A 13,593-nucleotide genomic window follows, 5' to 3' on the forward strand; every position below is an offset into this window, starting at 1 on the left:
GGCACCCTAGCACATGCTGATTACAAGGCAGGAGGGCTCATCTGGAGGGTCTCTCAGGGGCAAAGGAATTAGGGTGGTGTGGCATCTAATGGGCTCTTGCTGCTTTGGCTCAAGGCTTACAGGGGCCTGATTGGACCTGGGTCTTCCGCAGGGTTGATCCTTGTTCACAGCCTGTCAAAATCTGTCCTGCATAAAATGTCCACTGTAACAATCACAGGGGGCTTCGGGGGGTATGCCTGGGGGAAGACCCCAGACTCCTCAGCACTTGTGAGCAGCAGCCGCAGTGAGGTGTGTGAACTCTTCAGCATTTCACCAACCGACAGACTCTGGTGAACACAGCTCACTCCCTTTCCGGGGCTGCACCCTCAAGAGGTTCTATCCACACGGGTACTGGTGGAGTCAGGAGCCAGCACCTTCTCGTCTTCCCAAGTTCTGAGGTGAAACCCCAGGGTCTCGGAGTCTGCCGGTTGGGCCTTCAGTGTGAGGGGGCTTGGGTTTCAGGCCTCCTGAAACGAGGGAAGGGGATCTGGGTAGGTGATGGGGGTCAGCTGGTCCCGGGCCTGGGTGACTTTGTTCGACTGTCGCCACATTCCAGTTGTGCCCAGTAATGAAGGAACCCCTCCCCTAAAACTGAGGGGCCCGACATGGTAGAGAAATTACTGAGTGGTTACTGGTCATTCTGGAGGCCCAGAAATCCCAGTCCAGTAGGAAGAAGGGCAGGTACCTGATGAAGAAGGTTCGGCTCTGGGCAAATCCCCAGAGCTGTCCTAGCAAGCTCGCTCTCTCTCTGGCCATTTTTCATGGCTTGTGGCGTCTCAGTTCCCTAACCAGGGATTGAACCCAGGCCACAGCAATGACAGCTCCAAGTCCTAACCACTTGACCACCAGGGAATGTCCATAGACCCTCTCTCATAACACACACACATAGGCACACACCCATTCATATATATGCACACACACACACATGCACACACACATATTTTTCACCTCAAACACCAGAGTCTTCTCTGTATCTGCTGCAGGAGAGGGGTGAGCATATGAGAAAACTTCTTCCTCAGGCCTCTCCATGCAAAGGCTCCTACTTGACATACTGGGGCTGGGGTGATGGGGGTACTGCCCACCATGGAGAACAGGCCTCTGAGGGGAAAGGCTGCCTGTTTTCTAGAGTGTTAAAGATGACCCTGACAGAGAGAAGAGGCCCCCCTTGAAAGCTCTGCCATGGCGTCCACTCGGTGGCAAAGCAGGCATCCCCCCAGGTAAGGCATGGCCACGGGGTGGGAGGGGCGGACAAACACAGCTAAGACATGGATGAGTGATGGCATCTCTAAAGTGATCAGTGATCGTGCACCTGCCCTCTGCTAAGGTCATCCCCTTTAAAGCTTGTAACCATCCATCCTATACAGCAAGGAATCTATTAGTTCCTCTGTTTCACTGATGAAGAAATTCAGGCTCAGAGGGATTAAGGAGAGTGTCTGGTGCCAGCCTGTCATGACAAGGCGCTGGTATTTTTCTGAAAGTATTCAGCTTATAGAACCGAACACCATGTGTCTCACTAACGTCAGAAACACAGCAGGGCAGTTCAGAGCAGAGTTCTGGAGTCCTGGAGTTAGCAAGACCTGGGTAGAGTCTTTGCTCTGCTTCTTACTGACTCTGAGTGCCCCATGCCTCATCTGTGAGGATAAACCCAGACAGGAACCGGGAGGCACCTCGCACCAAGACTGGTAAGTAGCAGCAGCTCTAGCTTTACTGATCATCCCAGTGAGGCCAGAGTCAGGTCGTCCCAAAGGACCTCAAAGCCACTTTGGAGCCCCAGTTCTGAGGGCAGAACATAGCTGAAGTTGACAAGTCTCTAAGCCAAGCTGCACAGCTTCACTGCATAAACTCTCAAGGCTGCTCCAGACAACAGGCCAAATGTCCTCTAGCTGCAGCCCCGCCAGTGAAGAAAGGGACTGCGGAGCGGAGGAAGAAGACCCAATCAAGGGATGCAGAAATAGCTCTCTCGCTGTTCTACACAGAGACAGGGAATAACGTGGGTAAGTTGGTGGCTACACAGATGTCTGGACAGCCCCCTTACCCCTTAAGACCTGGAAGGTGATCAGGCCCCATGGGAGGGTTACCCCTCCAGGACACAGACAGCAGTGCCCCCAGAGTAGGCCTATCTTCAAACCACTCAGATCTCCCAACCCAGGGAAGTGAGTTCACAAAGTCTTGACACAAAGCAGTAGAATGGGAAGAGGTGATGTCGGCATTCCCCCAGGTCCCTGGGTATAGCACTCTGGCTCTGTTCACAAGGGGTGGTGTCCTCAGACTGACTGGGAAGGAAGTGGGCATGAGTCCCCCAAGTCAGCAGGACTGATAGCTCTGGAAAGGCACAGGTCCCAGTAGCAACTCATTGAGAAGCGCGGAGGTGGGGTGGAGTGGGGTAGGGTGGGGTAGGGGGTCCCAGAAGACCTCCCTAGGTCCCCCCAAGAGTCCCTCCTATCTCTCAGCAAGTTGCACCTAAGGAATGTTACAACTGACTTGATTGACAGAAACTGACATGGAAAAGGGAGGAGAGGGTAAGAGAATTGCATAAGATAACTCTGCTCTCTTTTTCCCAGGCTCGGTATACAAGAAGTACCCTCAAGGAAAGAGACTCAGAAGGACTAGATCATCTATTGAGTTGCCCAGAAAGGATACAGTCTGCTCCAGCCAAGAGGTATTATGCTGTTTATACCAGCATGTCCCTCCCAAGCAGTCATTCCTTCCACCAACCGTTATATCTGGGAAGGTGGACATACTTGGAATTGAGACCAAATCTGCTTAGAATGACTGTGGCAAGTGTCAGGATAAGGATTAAAGAGAACTACGGGGGAACCTGAGTCTACCACTTCCTAGCTGGGTGACCTTGAGCTAGTCACTCAATCTCAGTGTCTTCATTTATAAAATGAAGACTCTTGTACTTAATAGGATTGGTGATTAATTGAAGTATATTTTGTGTAAAGCCCTTAGTGGTATCAGATCCTTTTGGATGCAAGTACCAGAAACCCCCCTTCTTGTTCAGATCCAAAGATAGGAATATCTTTTCTTCTGGCAACCATCAGTTAGTCTGAGCTTGGTTCTAATTTGTCCAGTCCTGGATGCCATACGCTGATTGCTTTAAACCTGATCATTCTTGTATCTCTTATTGTGATATCTTGATTGATCTAAACTTGAGACCAATCAGGGTTTCCATTCAAGTTTCATGGAAGAGGCTGGAATGGAAATGGAAGAAGCCAGAGGGTTCACCAGACAGGGAGTAAGTAAGTCCTCAGTAAATTTTGTTCCCTGGTTCCCATATTTCTTTGAATCTCTCTCCTGCACCAGGGCAGGAATGTGCATATGAGGTAGTCTCGGTGAGGACCTGGGAAACCCCACATTTCAGATACAAGACAGATTTCAAACATGAAGTTTTTGAAAGATGAGTCAATCATTCCATTAAGCCAAAATTACCCAAGATAATCATTCTTTCCTTTATTCCAAAGTGGGTAGCAAATTATGGGCTAAAGAAACTAAAGATGGAGGTCTCCAGATACCTTGGTCCCAACTGCACTCATCAAAAATCAGTACAGACGTCGGCATCAGCCAAATACTGCAGTGTCTTCCCCAGCATAGAGATCAATGTAAGTCGAGATTGGTTTTGTTTTTTTCACTCCCAGCTTCTGTCTCTTCTCAGACACAGATGGCTGCGTGTGTTAGGGGAAAGTCCACACGAATGTATGAGCCCCCAGCTTTTATTCCTCCTGCTAAGAACCCCAACCCCCCCAAAGGGGGATTTCCCTCAAGGAATAGGATACAGAGCCCTGCTGGAAGAAAAGCCAGCCCCTCAGAATGCCTGAGACCATGGTCAAGGTTCTAGGGACTCACTGGGGTGAGAATTAGTTACAGTTGCTGAGATCACAGGCCAGTGGCTAGAATACTCACCAATAAGAACTCTACCCCGATTCTGATGGTGGTTCTGTTAAGATGGCCAGAAACAGGGGTTATGGCAAAAGATCAGGGGAGCTTCTCTATTTCCTAGTTTTGATGTAGTTTTTTAATTTATCTGACACTGGAACAGGTATATTTAGTACAAAATTAAAATCTAATCCTGCTTTAAAAAAAAAAAAAAACATTTTCTCTCCTTACCCTTTAATGTGACATTGTCAACTGTAAAGCTAAAAATTATCCACCATACAAGTTTCATGGGAGTTTAATCACACTGTCTGCCTCCTCCATCCGAAGTCATCTTTTAATGTAAAATATATCGACCTCCCATTCTACCATTAAGGGTTTTCTATTTAAAATTTAGAGAGACTATTTTAGTTTTTAGTTATGACAGTGACCACATTTGACACAAAAACCATCATCCCAATTCCCCCATATCTGCCTAAACCCTTGCATTTGATAGTTTAATAAAAGAAAAAAAAAAAAGCTTTTAAACAAACAAACAAAAATGTATGCTTTTACAATGTTGCAAAAATTGTGAACCACAATAGACTAAACTGTTTTGGGGGTGATGGGGATATGAAGAAAGAGCTGTCAGGGGAGTATTTTTCTTTGCTTGCTTTAATCCAGGGGACAGTGAGACACATTGAGTGCACCCCCCGGGAAATGGAGGTGTACATCACACACCTGGACAAGCTGATGCGCCGCTACATCCAGAGGCTGCAATGGCTGCTGTCTGGTGAGACTGCCCGCTGTCCTGGAGGGCGGGGGGCATGAAGGGAAGGGGGAGGGCAACCCCAGGGACCCCAGGGTCACTCCTTCCAAGACTAAGCACTCACAAACTGTCACCCAGCAGCAACATGACTTCTGGGTTCAGAGGTCAGGCATTGTGCTGGATAACAGGAGGTGGAGCACGGACCAGAGCATCAGAGAGAACCAGGTCTATCCAAGAGGCCTCCCAGACCCCACCTCCTGGGTGTGACTGAGGGGCCGGCCCTCGGGAGCCTCAATTTAGCATTGATTGGGCTCCAAAGAACTGGTCCATGAAGGTAGAGATAGGAGGGTCTCCAGCAGAGAGGATGCTCCTATTCTTTATAGAGAGCACTGAGGACCCTCTGGAGAGGCCAGTGGCCGGGCTGGCTGGGAGCCAGACTCACATCCTAGAGGCAGCTTCAGGAGGAATCAGGATGGTCTGCAGCATCAAGTCCAAAAGGCCGGGCGGTTGGCTAGAACTGAACGGGAAGGTGTTTAGGCTTTTGGGCCCGGAGAGTTCCTGGGATAATAGGAAGAAGCATCCCAGTGTGGGCCACTCGGGCTCCTGTGCAGATTCATTAAGTCCAGTCCTCTGCAGTAAAACCTGGTATAAACAGTCCATGGTCTGCCACAGCTCTCCAAAGCCTCTGGAGGGGGCTGCAAGTCCCAGATGCAGCTGTCAAGTCAGAGGCTGAATGTGGGGCAACAGTAACATTCTGTGCGCTCCCCACTCTGACACACACTTCCTGCTGGGAGAGTGAGAAGGCCAGCTGTGCAGTCACTCCTGGTGTAGTACGAGTTGCACCCCCACATCACAGAGAGCTACACACCCAACACCATCTAACACCTCAAAACATACCCAGAGGATGCTGCACTGATTCACTCATTCATTATTCAGCAAATAGTGTCGTTCTCCCGCTCCATGCTGGGGAGGTGGTAGAGGAAACACCCCATGTGGTCCCTGAGCTCATGGAGCATACGGTCCAGAGGAGAAGGATGTTACCCAAAGAACAGTGATGACGAGTGTAAGGTGGAGACAGGCATGGTGCAGGGAGAGGGGGCAGTGGGCCTGCACAGGAAGATCATGAAGGGCTTCCCTGAGGAGGTGATCTGAAGAATGAATAGACATCACCTGAGCAAAGAGAAGACTCTCAGGACGTGGCTGAGCTGCTCAACAGGGGACCAGGCTGAGTACAAAGACTGAAAGGAAGCCAGATTGGCTGAGAGTAAAGGGTGCATCCATCCCGAGAAGATGAAGCCATGGCCTAGATTTTATCTTAAGAGCAACGGGAAGACACTGAGGTTTTAAATAAGGGAAATGTGATCAAGTTACAACCAATCTCTCTGGTTGCTGTGTGGACAGCAATTGTTGAGGGGATGGAGTGCAATCAGGGGAACCTAGTAGGAATCCAGGAGATAAGAATAGGATAACTGGGAAGGTTAGTGATGATGGAGACAGAGGAAGAAAGCAGAGTTAGATTAGGGAGACAACCGCAGGGCTCAGTGGCTTGCACGGTGTTCCCTTCCACTGTCTGGTTCCCAGGATGGATCGGCCGGCCTTTTGTGTGGGAGGCCCCTTGACAGCTGGCTGGCTGTACTCACAGAACATCCCCCACGCTTTAGGATGGCTCCCCTCCCATCCTCATGTGGCCATGAGCATTGCCAGAGAATACCGCACGTGAGTCCTGGAAGATTCCTAGGTGCTGGGTCCAGCCAGCTCAGGCGGCCTTTTCCTGGAGAGCAGTGAGCCCGTTTTGCAGCAGGTTTCCATTTTTCCTACTCCTGCCTCCAGTGAGATCTGAAGTGTGATTTAGGAACACTTGACACGCCATCTTCTGCTCTTTGGCTTCCTCCGTGTTACTTCCATTTAGCCTTGGGGCACCAGAAGGGCTGGGGCTAGCTGTTGCCTTAAAATGTGGATCAGAGGACCTGGATATGAATCTCGGCTTCGCTGCCAGGCTGTGTGACCATGGGCAAGTCACTGACCCTCTGTTTCCTCTTGGGATAATTCCCAAATCCTGTACCAGCCGCTCCAGCTTTATCTCTGTCCAACCATGGCACACTCTTCTCCCACTCAGAGCTTTTCTCAGTCTGTCTGCTCCACACATACCTCCTCTCCTTGGCCACTGCTCCTCATCCTTCAGCCGTAGATTGTCTGCCCCCCACCCCACATCCATCAGTTTCAGATTCTCCCCAGTGTGCGTGCCTGTAAGTTTGTCAGAACCGTCAGCAGAGTGGTAGCTGTTAGTATAACATCTGTTTTCCTTTACCGACTGGCAGCTCCGTGAAGGCAGGGAGCCTCCCTCATCTCCACTGCACTTTGCTCAGCGCCGGGCACACAGTGGATGCTCACTTGATTTCTGTTGACCAATGTACAGATTCTCTGTTCTGTAATGTTGCTTCCAGCCCCAAACAGTGCTGTGACATCACTTAACTCAATCACCTAACATTAGGGGTGAGGAAGCTCAAGCCCAGGGAGGTTATAATCAGGTAATCTCCGGCAAAGTCATAGCGGAAACCTTGACCTCCCAAAGCCCAGGCCACTGACCTGCTCTGCCTTTGGATGGTGACCATTCTAGCAACACCACAGAGGCTATCTCCCGGCGGGTTCACATCTGATCCACAAACGGTCAGGCGGTGGGTGTGGTGTATTTGATAGCTGCAGTGGGAAAAACCACCCTCGCTCCTTCCTGGCCTCTGCCCCCACCCACCCTGGAGCAGGCAGCCGCCGACTGTTCGGTGTCATTTTGGAGAGCAAAGTGTGCATCCTGCTGGACACGTCGGGATCCATGGGCCACTACCTGCAACAGGTGAAGGCGGAGCTTACCCTGCTGATATGGGAACAGCTGCGGAAGCACTGTGACAGGTAAGAGGCAGGGGTTGCATGTAGATTGGGGCAAGAAGATCCAAGTGATAGTTCTGGATGCTTCCCTGGCCAAGACCACTTCCAAAGGGCCTGGAGGGTTCCAAACTGCTCAGCTGAATAGCGGGAAGGAACACTGCCTTCTATTGCAGAAGTGGTTTTTAGAAATCGTCTCAGGTCCAGTGACAGATCAGAGGAACCACCAGGCCGCCTTGAACTGTGGATTTTTCAAGAGAGGGTTTGGTGTGGTTTGTTCTCTCTACCCAGAAGGGTTGACCCCAGAGGGACAGTTGGAAACTCAGACCCCAGGCTGGGACTCATTCTTGCCTTAATATTAAAATGAGCAGGCATTTATAGAGCTCTTTCCTTGTGCCAAGCACTTTACACGCATGAGGTCATTCAGCCTGCACAATGATCCTGTTATTATCCCCATTCTTCAGAAAAGGAAACAAGGGCTTAGAGATTAAGTCATTTGCCCAAGGTCGTATAACTACTAAGTAGCAATTACTGAGTGCGGATTTAAATCTGTCTGCATCTAGAATTTTCACCGTGTACCTTCTCAAACTCGGTTGGTCTGCAGGGGGCCCAGGGCTTGCTGTAGGGTCTTCAGGGATAAGCATGTGTCCTCATGGAGGTTACTCCCCCAAGATCAAAATAGACTGCACGCATGCTCAGTCGTGTCTGACTCTTTGTGACCCTATGCACTGTAGCCGGCCAGGCTCCTCTGTCTATGGAGTTTTTCAAGCAAGAATACTGGAACGTGTTGCCATTTCCTCCTCCAGAGAATCTTCCCTGACCCAGGGATCAGACCCACGTCTCCTGCGTTGCAGGTGGATTTTTTACCACTGAGCCATCAGTGAAGCCCTCAATATAGACTGGCGCATGCTAAAAAATCTCTTTTCCCTCTCTCCACCCGCCACTTCTCCCTGTTTCCCAGTTTTAACCTGCTCAGCTTTGCAGAGGGCCTACAGCCGTGGCAGGACTCTCTGGTGGAGACCACAGACGCAGCTTGTCACAAGGCCATGCAGTGGGTGACCTGCCTGCACGCTCAGGGGAGCACCTCAGTCTTGCAAGCACTGCTGGCAAGTTCCACCACCAAGCCCAACCCAGAAATACTGTCCTAACCCCTAATCCTGACATTGCATGATGCTTTAGAGTTTACAGAGAGCACTTTGGAATTTACTAAGTGTTCAATCACTGCATCTTCCCAACAATCCAGTGAGAATGAGTTTCTCGAATTTCTGACTTTATAAATGACGACGCAGAGGCTCAGAGAGGTTAAATGACTTGCTTGGGGTTAACCAGCTCTGGAGTGAGCGGCATTCTTTTTCCTAAACTTCAGCAGCTTCCCGGTCTGTCATTAAGTGAAAGGGGAGGCTCACAGTCTTAATGACAAGTTGGTGGGATCCAAGCAGACTTGGGGATAGCAGGTCCGTGGTTTCTGCATCCTGGTTGGCCCCTCCTCTGAGCCAGACAGCCTATGTGCTCTTTCAGAAAGCTTTCAGTTTTCCTGATGTAGAAGGACTATACCTCCTGACTGACGGGAAGCCAGACACAAGCTGCAGCCTTATTCTCAGTGAAGTCCAGAGACTCAAGGAGAAGAGAGACATCAAAGTGCACACCATCTCCGTGGACTGCTCTTGCAGGTGGGCAACGAGGAGGCAGCCGAGTTGCACCACTTACCTACCGCCACGTGTCTGAGGGGCACGTGGCCGTGAGCTGAGCCATCCTGGGCCCAAGTCCCGTGGGTCAGCCACTAGGAGGCCCCTGAGCAGGCATTGCACCAGAGAGGGAACCCCACTGAAACCCTGCCTACCCGTCAGCAGGGCACCCCGACTTTCTCCAGTGTAGAAACAGACTTGCACTGGTTCCCAGTCACACGCTGTGTTCTCCCACTTCGTCTTTCTTGGGGGCACATTTGTGAATATTCAGGGGTAAAAGTGTAAAGTAGCTATGGCTATTTCCATAAACAATCACCATAGAAGAAAGAACATGTGTCAAACGAGAGATTCAGCTCCTTCTGAAAAAAAAAATTTAATGTAATTGGCAAAGCTGTGATTACGTACATTCATATTTAATCTCTCTGTCCAAACCACGAGCTCCGTAAAAGGCACAGTGTATCCCTGCCAGGCCAGACACATAGTCAGCCCTGGACAGATCAAGGAATGGGGCCATGTGCTCAGAGGGCGACCCTGATACGGTGAATACAATTCACACAGCAGCACCACTGCCACCCAAAAACCATCCTGGAGAGCGGGCTTGTGATCATGACACGGTCCCAAGAGCACACAGCCTCAGGGTCCAAGACCCATTACCCCACTGACGTGACTTCTCCAGGGGCTGGGGGCTCACAGAGAGCTTGATGGGCCTGACCCCAGCCCCCTGTTCCTCCCCACAGGACTGCTGCTAGCTTCTTGAGAGACCTGGCCGCCCTCACCGGGGGGCGCTATCACTGCCCTGTTGGTGAGGACTTGCTTCTCGAAATGCAGGGCCTGCTGACCAGGGGCTTCATCCACCAAAGGGTAGGTTGTAAAGCCGCGGGGTGAGTTCTGTTGAAACGGTGCAATACAATGTCAACAAGTGTGGTTTTTTTCTTCCTAACCAACAATTAGCTCTTTGTAAATTATCTCTTTTAATCCTACCAACCATTACTGTACCCATTTAACAGATGAACGAACAGGCTCAGCCAGGTTTAGGAATACACCTAAAGTCAGAGTAAATGGTAAAGCTTGGAGTCCAGACATCCACGCTCCTAAGTTCTGTGCTTTAATTCCTGGATGTTTCTGTCTTCTCACCATAAATTCATTAAAGTACAGATATTCAAATGTGTGATCTGTTAAAAGTAAATATAGTAAAGTCGTAGATTTTATCACACATATGGAATAAGATTTTACAACCTGCTAGAAAGATTATGTATCTATTCATACCTTCTAGGGATGTGCTGCTGTGAATTATAACATTTCTAGGCCAACAAATCATCCAGTAGAACAATCAATGAGAATTCTAGATTTTTTTTTTAATTAAACTTTACTGTCACAGGACATGGCAAAATTTTTGAAGTTGAGTGCTTTGCATGATTTCTTTGTTTGAGTAACAGTTTGGGGGCAGATATTACTAATGATATAGAGGTCAGAACAAGTAAGAGTAATAAATATTCATCCATATCCTACACACAAGGAAAACACACTTGATGATATTGGGAAGGTTCTCTGTTTAATGCCTTATCAAATCAGATTCTTTGAATAGTTTCTGGGTGCAGAGTGGGACCATTGCCACTACCGTTTCCAGGGAGAAGGAACACTTTCATCTCTCTTAGATTCTCTTATTAATTGTGAGAATTTGTATTTTTAAGGCTAAGCTCTGGAATTTAATTAGTTGACATAAGAAAAAGGTATGTCTGTGGAGCTGTTTTACTAGAAGAAATAGAGAAGGTGCTGGATAGGTTTTACTGGTTGACAGTGAGATAAGGTGTATATGCCACTTCTGTTCTACAGGGCAGAGCAGTGCTGACTTCAGTGAAGTCCAGGGCCCATCTTAGTTTCCACTGACTCTCAGACATCTTATTGCAAAGTGTCCCCTTTACAGAATGACTGCCTTGACAAATAGTAAGCTCTCTGTCTCTGGAAACATGCAATCTGAGGCCCACAAGATTTCCTACACTGGGAGGAAGGCTGAACTGAGTTCACTCTAAAATTCTTCTCCTGAGATTTTGAATTTTCATGTCCCACCCAGTCATTTAATGGATCTAACTTCAGACTCATTTCCCTCTTTCAAGGATCCTGCGCTGCCACTATTTGAAGGAGATGATTTAAGGAGATTGGCGCAGGAGATCACCAAGGCCAGAGGCTTCCTCTGGCAGGCCCAATCCATCAGGTATGCCCTTCAAGTAGGCCCTCTCCCCTGCCTCATAGCTCTAGCCCACCCAGACCTGGGCCCCACCCCAGTCATGACACCCTTGCCCCAAGAGCTCCTGCGTGCCAGGTCCAGAAATCTGGGCATCTTCCTTCATCTCCTGTTCACTAGGTCCCAACTCCAGAAGAAAAACAACCCAGAACCGAAGGTCACTCTTTTTTAGAGAAGCGTTCTCAGGTAAGAGGAGGGGACAAACCCTGTGCAAGCCAGGCAGCATGCTCTGCTTTGTGGACAGCAGTAACCATGGGGAGGGATCAGAAACAAGGATTCCTCTACATAGAAAGGCCATCCTACAAAGAACCACATACTTGCTGTGAGCACAAGGTGCTCTGGAAAGCTGTAACCGCCAGATCAGCAGATCAGGCACCAGGACTCCCTGGAAGCTGCAAGAGGAAAGCTGTCTATCCCTGGGTCAACCCTAATGTTCCTGCCTTGTCCCCAACACACCCTGCACTTCAGTCACAAGACCGTTCCTTGCTGGAAGTCCTGCAAGGACTCCAAGCCCCCTGTTTGGAGCACCCTTCTGCCACCTTCTGCCTGGTGACTCCTCCTCATGCATCAAGGCACAGTGCAAATGGCGTCAGGTTCTCTGCAAAGATGCCCCTGGGATCCATCAAGAGCTGGGAGCCTCCAGCCTTCCCCCCATAGCATTCTGACCACTCATCTTTCTTTTTAGTGGTAGCACTTACTACACTTAGCAGGCCACATCGTGCTTCCTGGCTTCTTTGTCTCTTCTCCCTGACCATGAGCTCCCGCAGGATGAGGCTGGTGTCCTAACCATCTCTGGGTCCCCAGAACCTGCCATGTGGCAGACACGTAGTAAACTGCGAGCTTGCCGCTTAGTTATGAGAGCCCCGCTCTGGAGACCGGCCGGATGGGATCATTTCGGCCCCGATCCTCTTTGCTCTGCGCTTTCCCACCACCTTAATCCACGGATGCAACACAGACTCAGCATCAGCCCATCCTGGAAGAAGAAGAAATAAATGAGTCTCACCGCCACCCCCACCCCTGCTCAAGCAAACTGGACTGCAGTCTGCTCTGGAGCCCAATCCAGAGCAAATGCTAGGCTCAAGCCTGTGAAAACTGGGCTGGATCTTCTGGGCCAGCCCCACTGTGGACACACGAAATGAATGTGTCATCGGGGGTCATTTCTAAGACACAGAAAATTGCTTTTATATAATTAATAGGATCAAAGGTACTTTTAAACTGATGTGATCATTGTGGCGTGTGTCTGTGTGTAAATTTTTGGTGAGATAAACTTTATTAAAAGACTCATCTATGTTTTTAACTTTTTTAATGAGAAAGTGGTATATGAGCTTTTCTATGTAGCTATGTTTATTTTATTTGCATCTTAAAAAAAACTGTGATCATGGTCTTTCTAGTATTTTTTATACTTTTAGCTCTTGTATCATGTAACAGCTAACTTATTTTAGATATTACAAACTTACATATTCAAATTGTGTGCAATTTTTATTTTTTCTATAAAATTAAAATCACACTTAAAAAGAAGACTCATTTCTAGATATATGAACTCCAAATCAAAAGATAAACATCTTAACTCTTTTCAATGGACAAAAGTTTCAAACAGATATAAATTAACTTTATGTATATGAATATAGGTGTATATATAGGTGCTCAACAGCCCTATCCATCAGTGGAATGCAAAATAAAACTACAGTGAGAACCACCACAACATCCACTAGAATGGTTAAAAATAAAGACTGACAGTATCAAGATAGGGAGCAACTGGAACTCTCACACGTTGCTGGGGTGGAAATAGGGCAGTGTAAACTGATCCAACCAGTCTGGAAAACTACTTGGCAATTTTTGCTAAAGTAAAATATATGGACTAAAGTAAAACATATGCACTTCTCTGGTGAGCCAATGGTTAAAAATCCTCCTGCCAATGGAAGGGACACAGGTTCAATCCCTGGTCCAGGAGGATTCCACGTGCCACAGGGCAGCTAAGGCCATGCACCACCACTGCGGAAACCCAAGCCAATAGAGCCCATGCCGCACAGCAAGAGAAGGCCACCGCAGTGAGAGAATAGCCACACCCAACTAGGGAGTAGCCCCTGCTCTTGGCAACTAGAGAAGTCCTGCAGGTAGCAACAAGGGCC

At 48.8% G+C, this 13,593-nt stretch overlaps 1 protein-coding gene across 2 annotated transcripts in view; it reads left to right on the top strand.

Annotated features, from left to right (window-relative positions):
* The window catches only part of VWA3A (von Willebrand factor A domain containing 3A), a 54,837-nt gene extending 41,907 nt beyond the window's left edge, over positions 1-12,930 (top strand). Inside the window, exons 25-36 of one of the 2 annotated variants that reach the window (XM_069569451.1) lie at positions 1,166-1,256; positions 1,923-2,033; positions 2,601-2,698; positions 3,504-3,641; positions 4,576-4,684; positions 7,420-7,564; positions 8,499-8,643; positions 9,056-9,207; positions 9,960-10,083; positions 11,337-11,434; positions 11,585-11,650; positions 12,150-12,930. In XM_069569451.1, coding sequence (XP_069425552.1) covers positions 1,166-1,256; positions 1,923-2,033; positions 2,601-2,698; positions 3,504-3,641; positions 4,576-4,684; positions 7,420-7,564; positions 8,499-8,643; positions 9,056-9,207; positions 9,960-10,083; positions 11,337-11,434; positions 11,585-11,636 — 1,263 coding nt within the window. In that variant the 3' untranslated portion in view covers positions 11,637-11,650; positions 12,150-12,930. Of the gene's footprint in view, positions 1-1,165; positions 1,257-1,922; positions 2,034-2,600; positions 2,699-3,503; positions 3,642-4,575; positions 4,685-7,419; positions 7,565-8,498; positions 8,644-9,055; positions 9,208-9,959; positions 10,084-11,336; positions 11,435-11,584; positions 11,651-12,149 lie in introns of those variants that run through there. The other variant, XM_069569452.1, reaches the window with a different exon arrangement.
* The last annotated feature ends 663 nt before the right edge of the window (positions 12,931-13,593 follow it).

This window comes from Ovis canadensis, chromosome 24 (genome assembly GCF_042477335.2).
Source record: "Ovis canadensis isolate MfBH-ARS-UI-01 breed Bighorn chromosome 24, ARS-UI_OviCan_v2, whole genome shotgun sequence".
Lineage (NCBI taxonomy): Eukaryota > Metazoa > Chordata > Mammalia > Artiodactyla > Bovidae > Ovis > Ovis canadensis.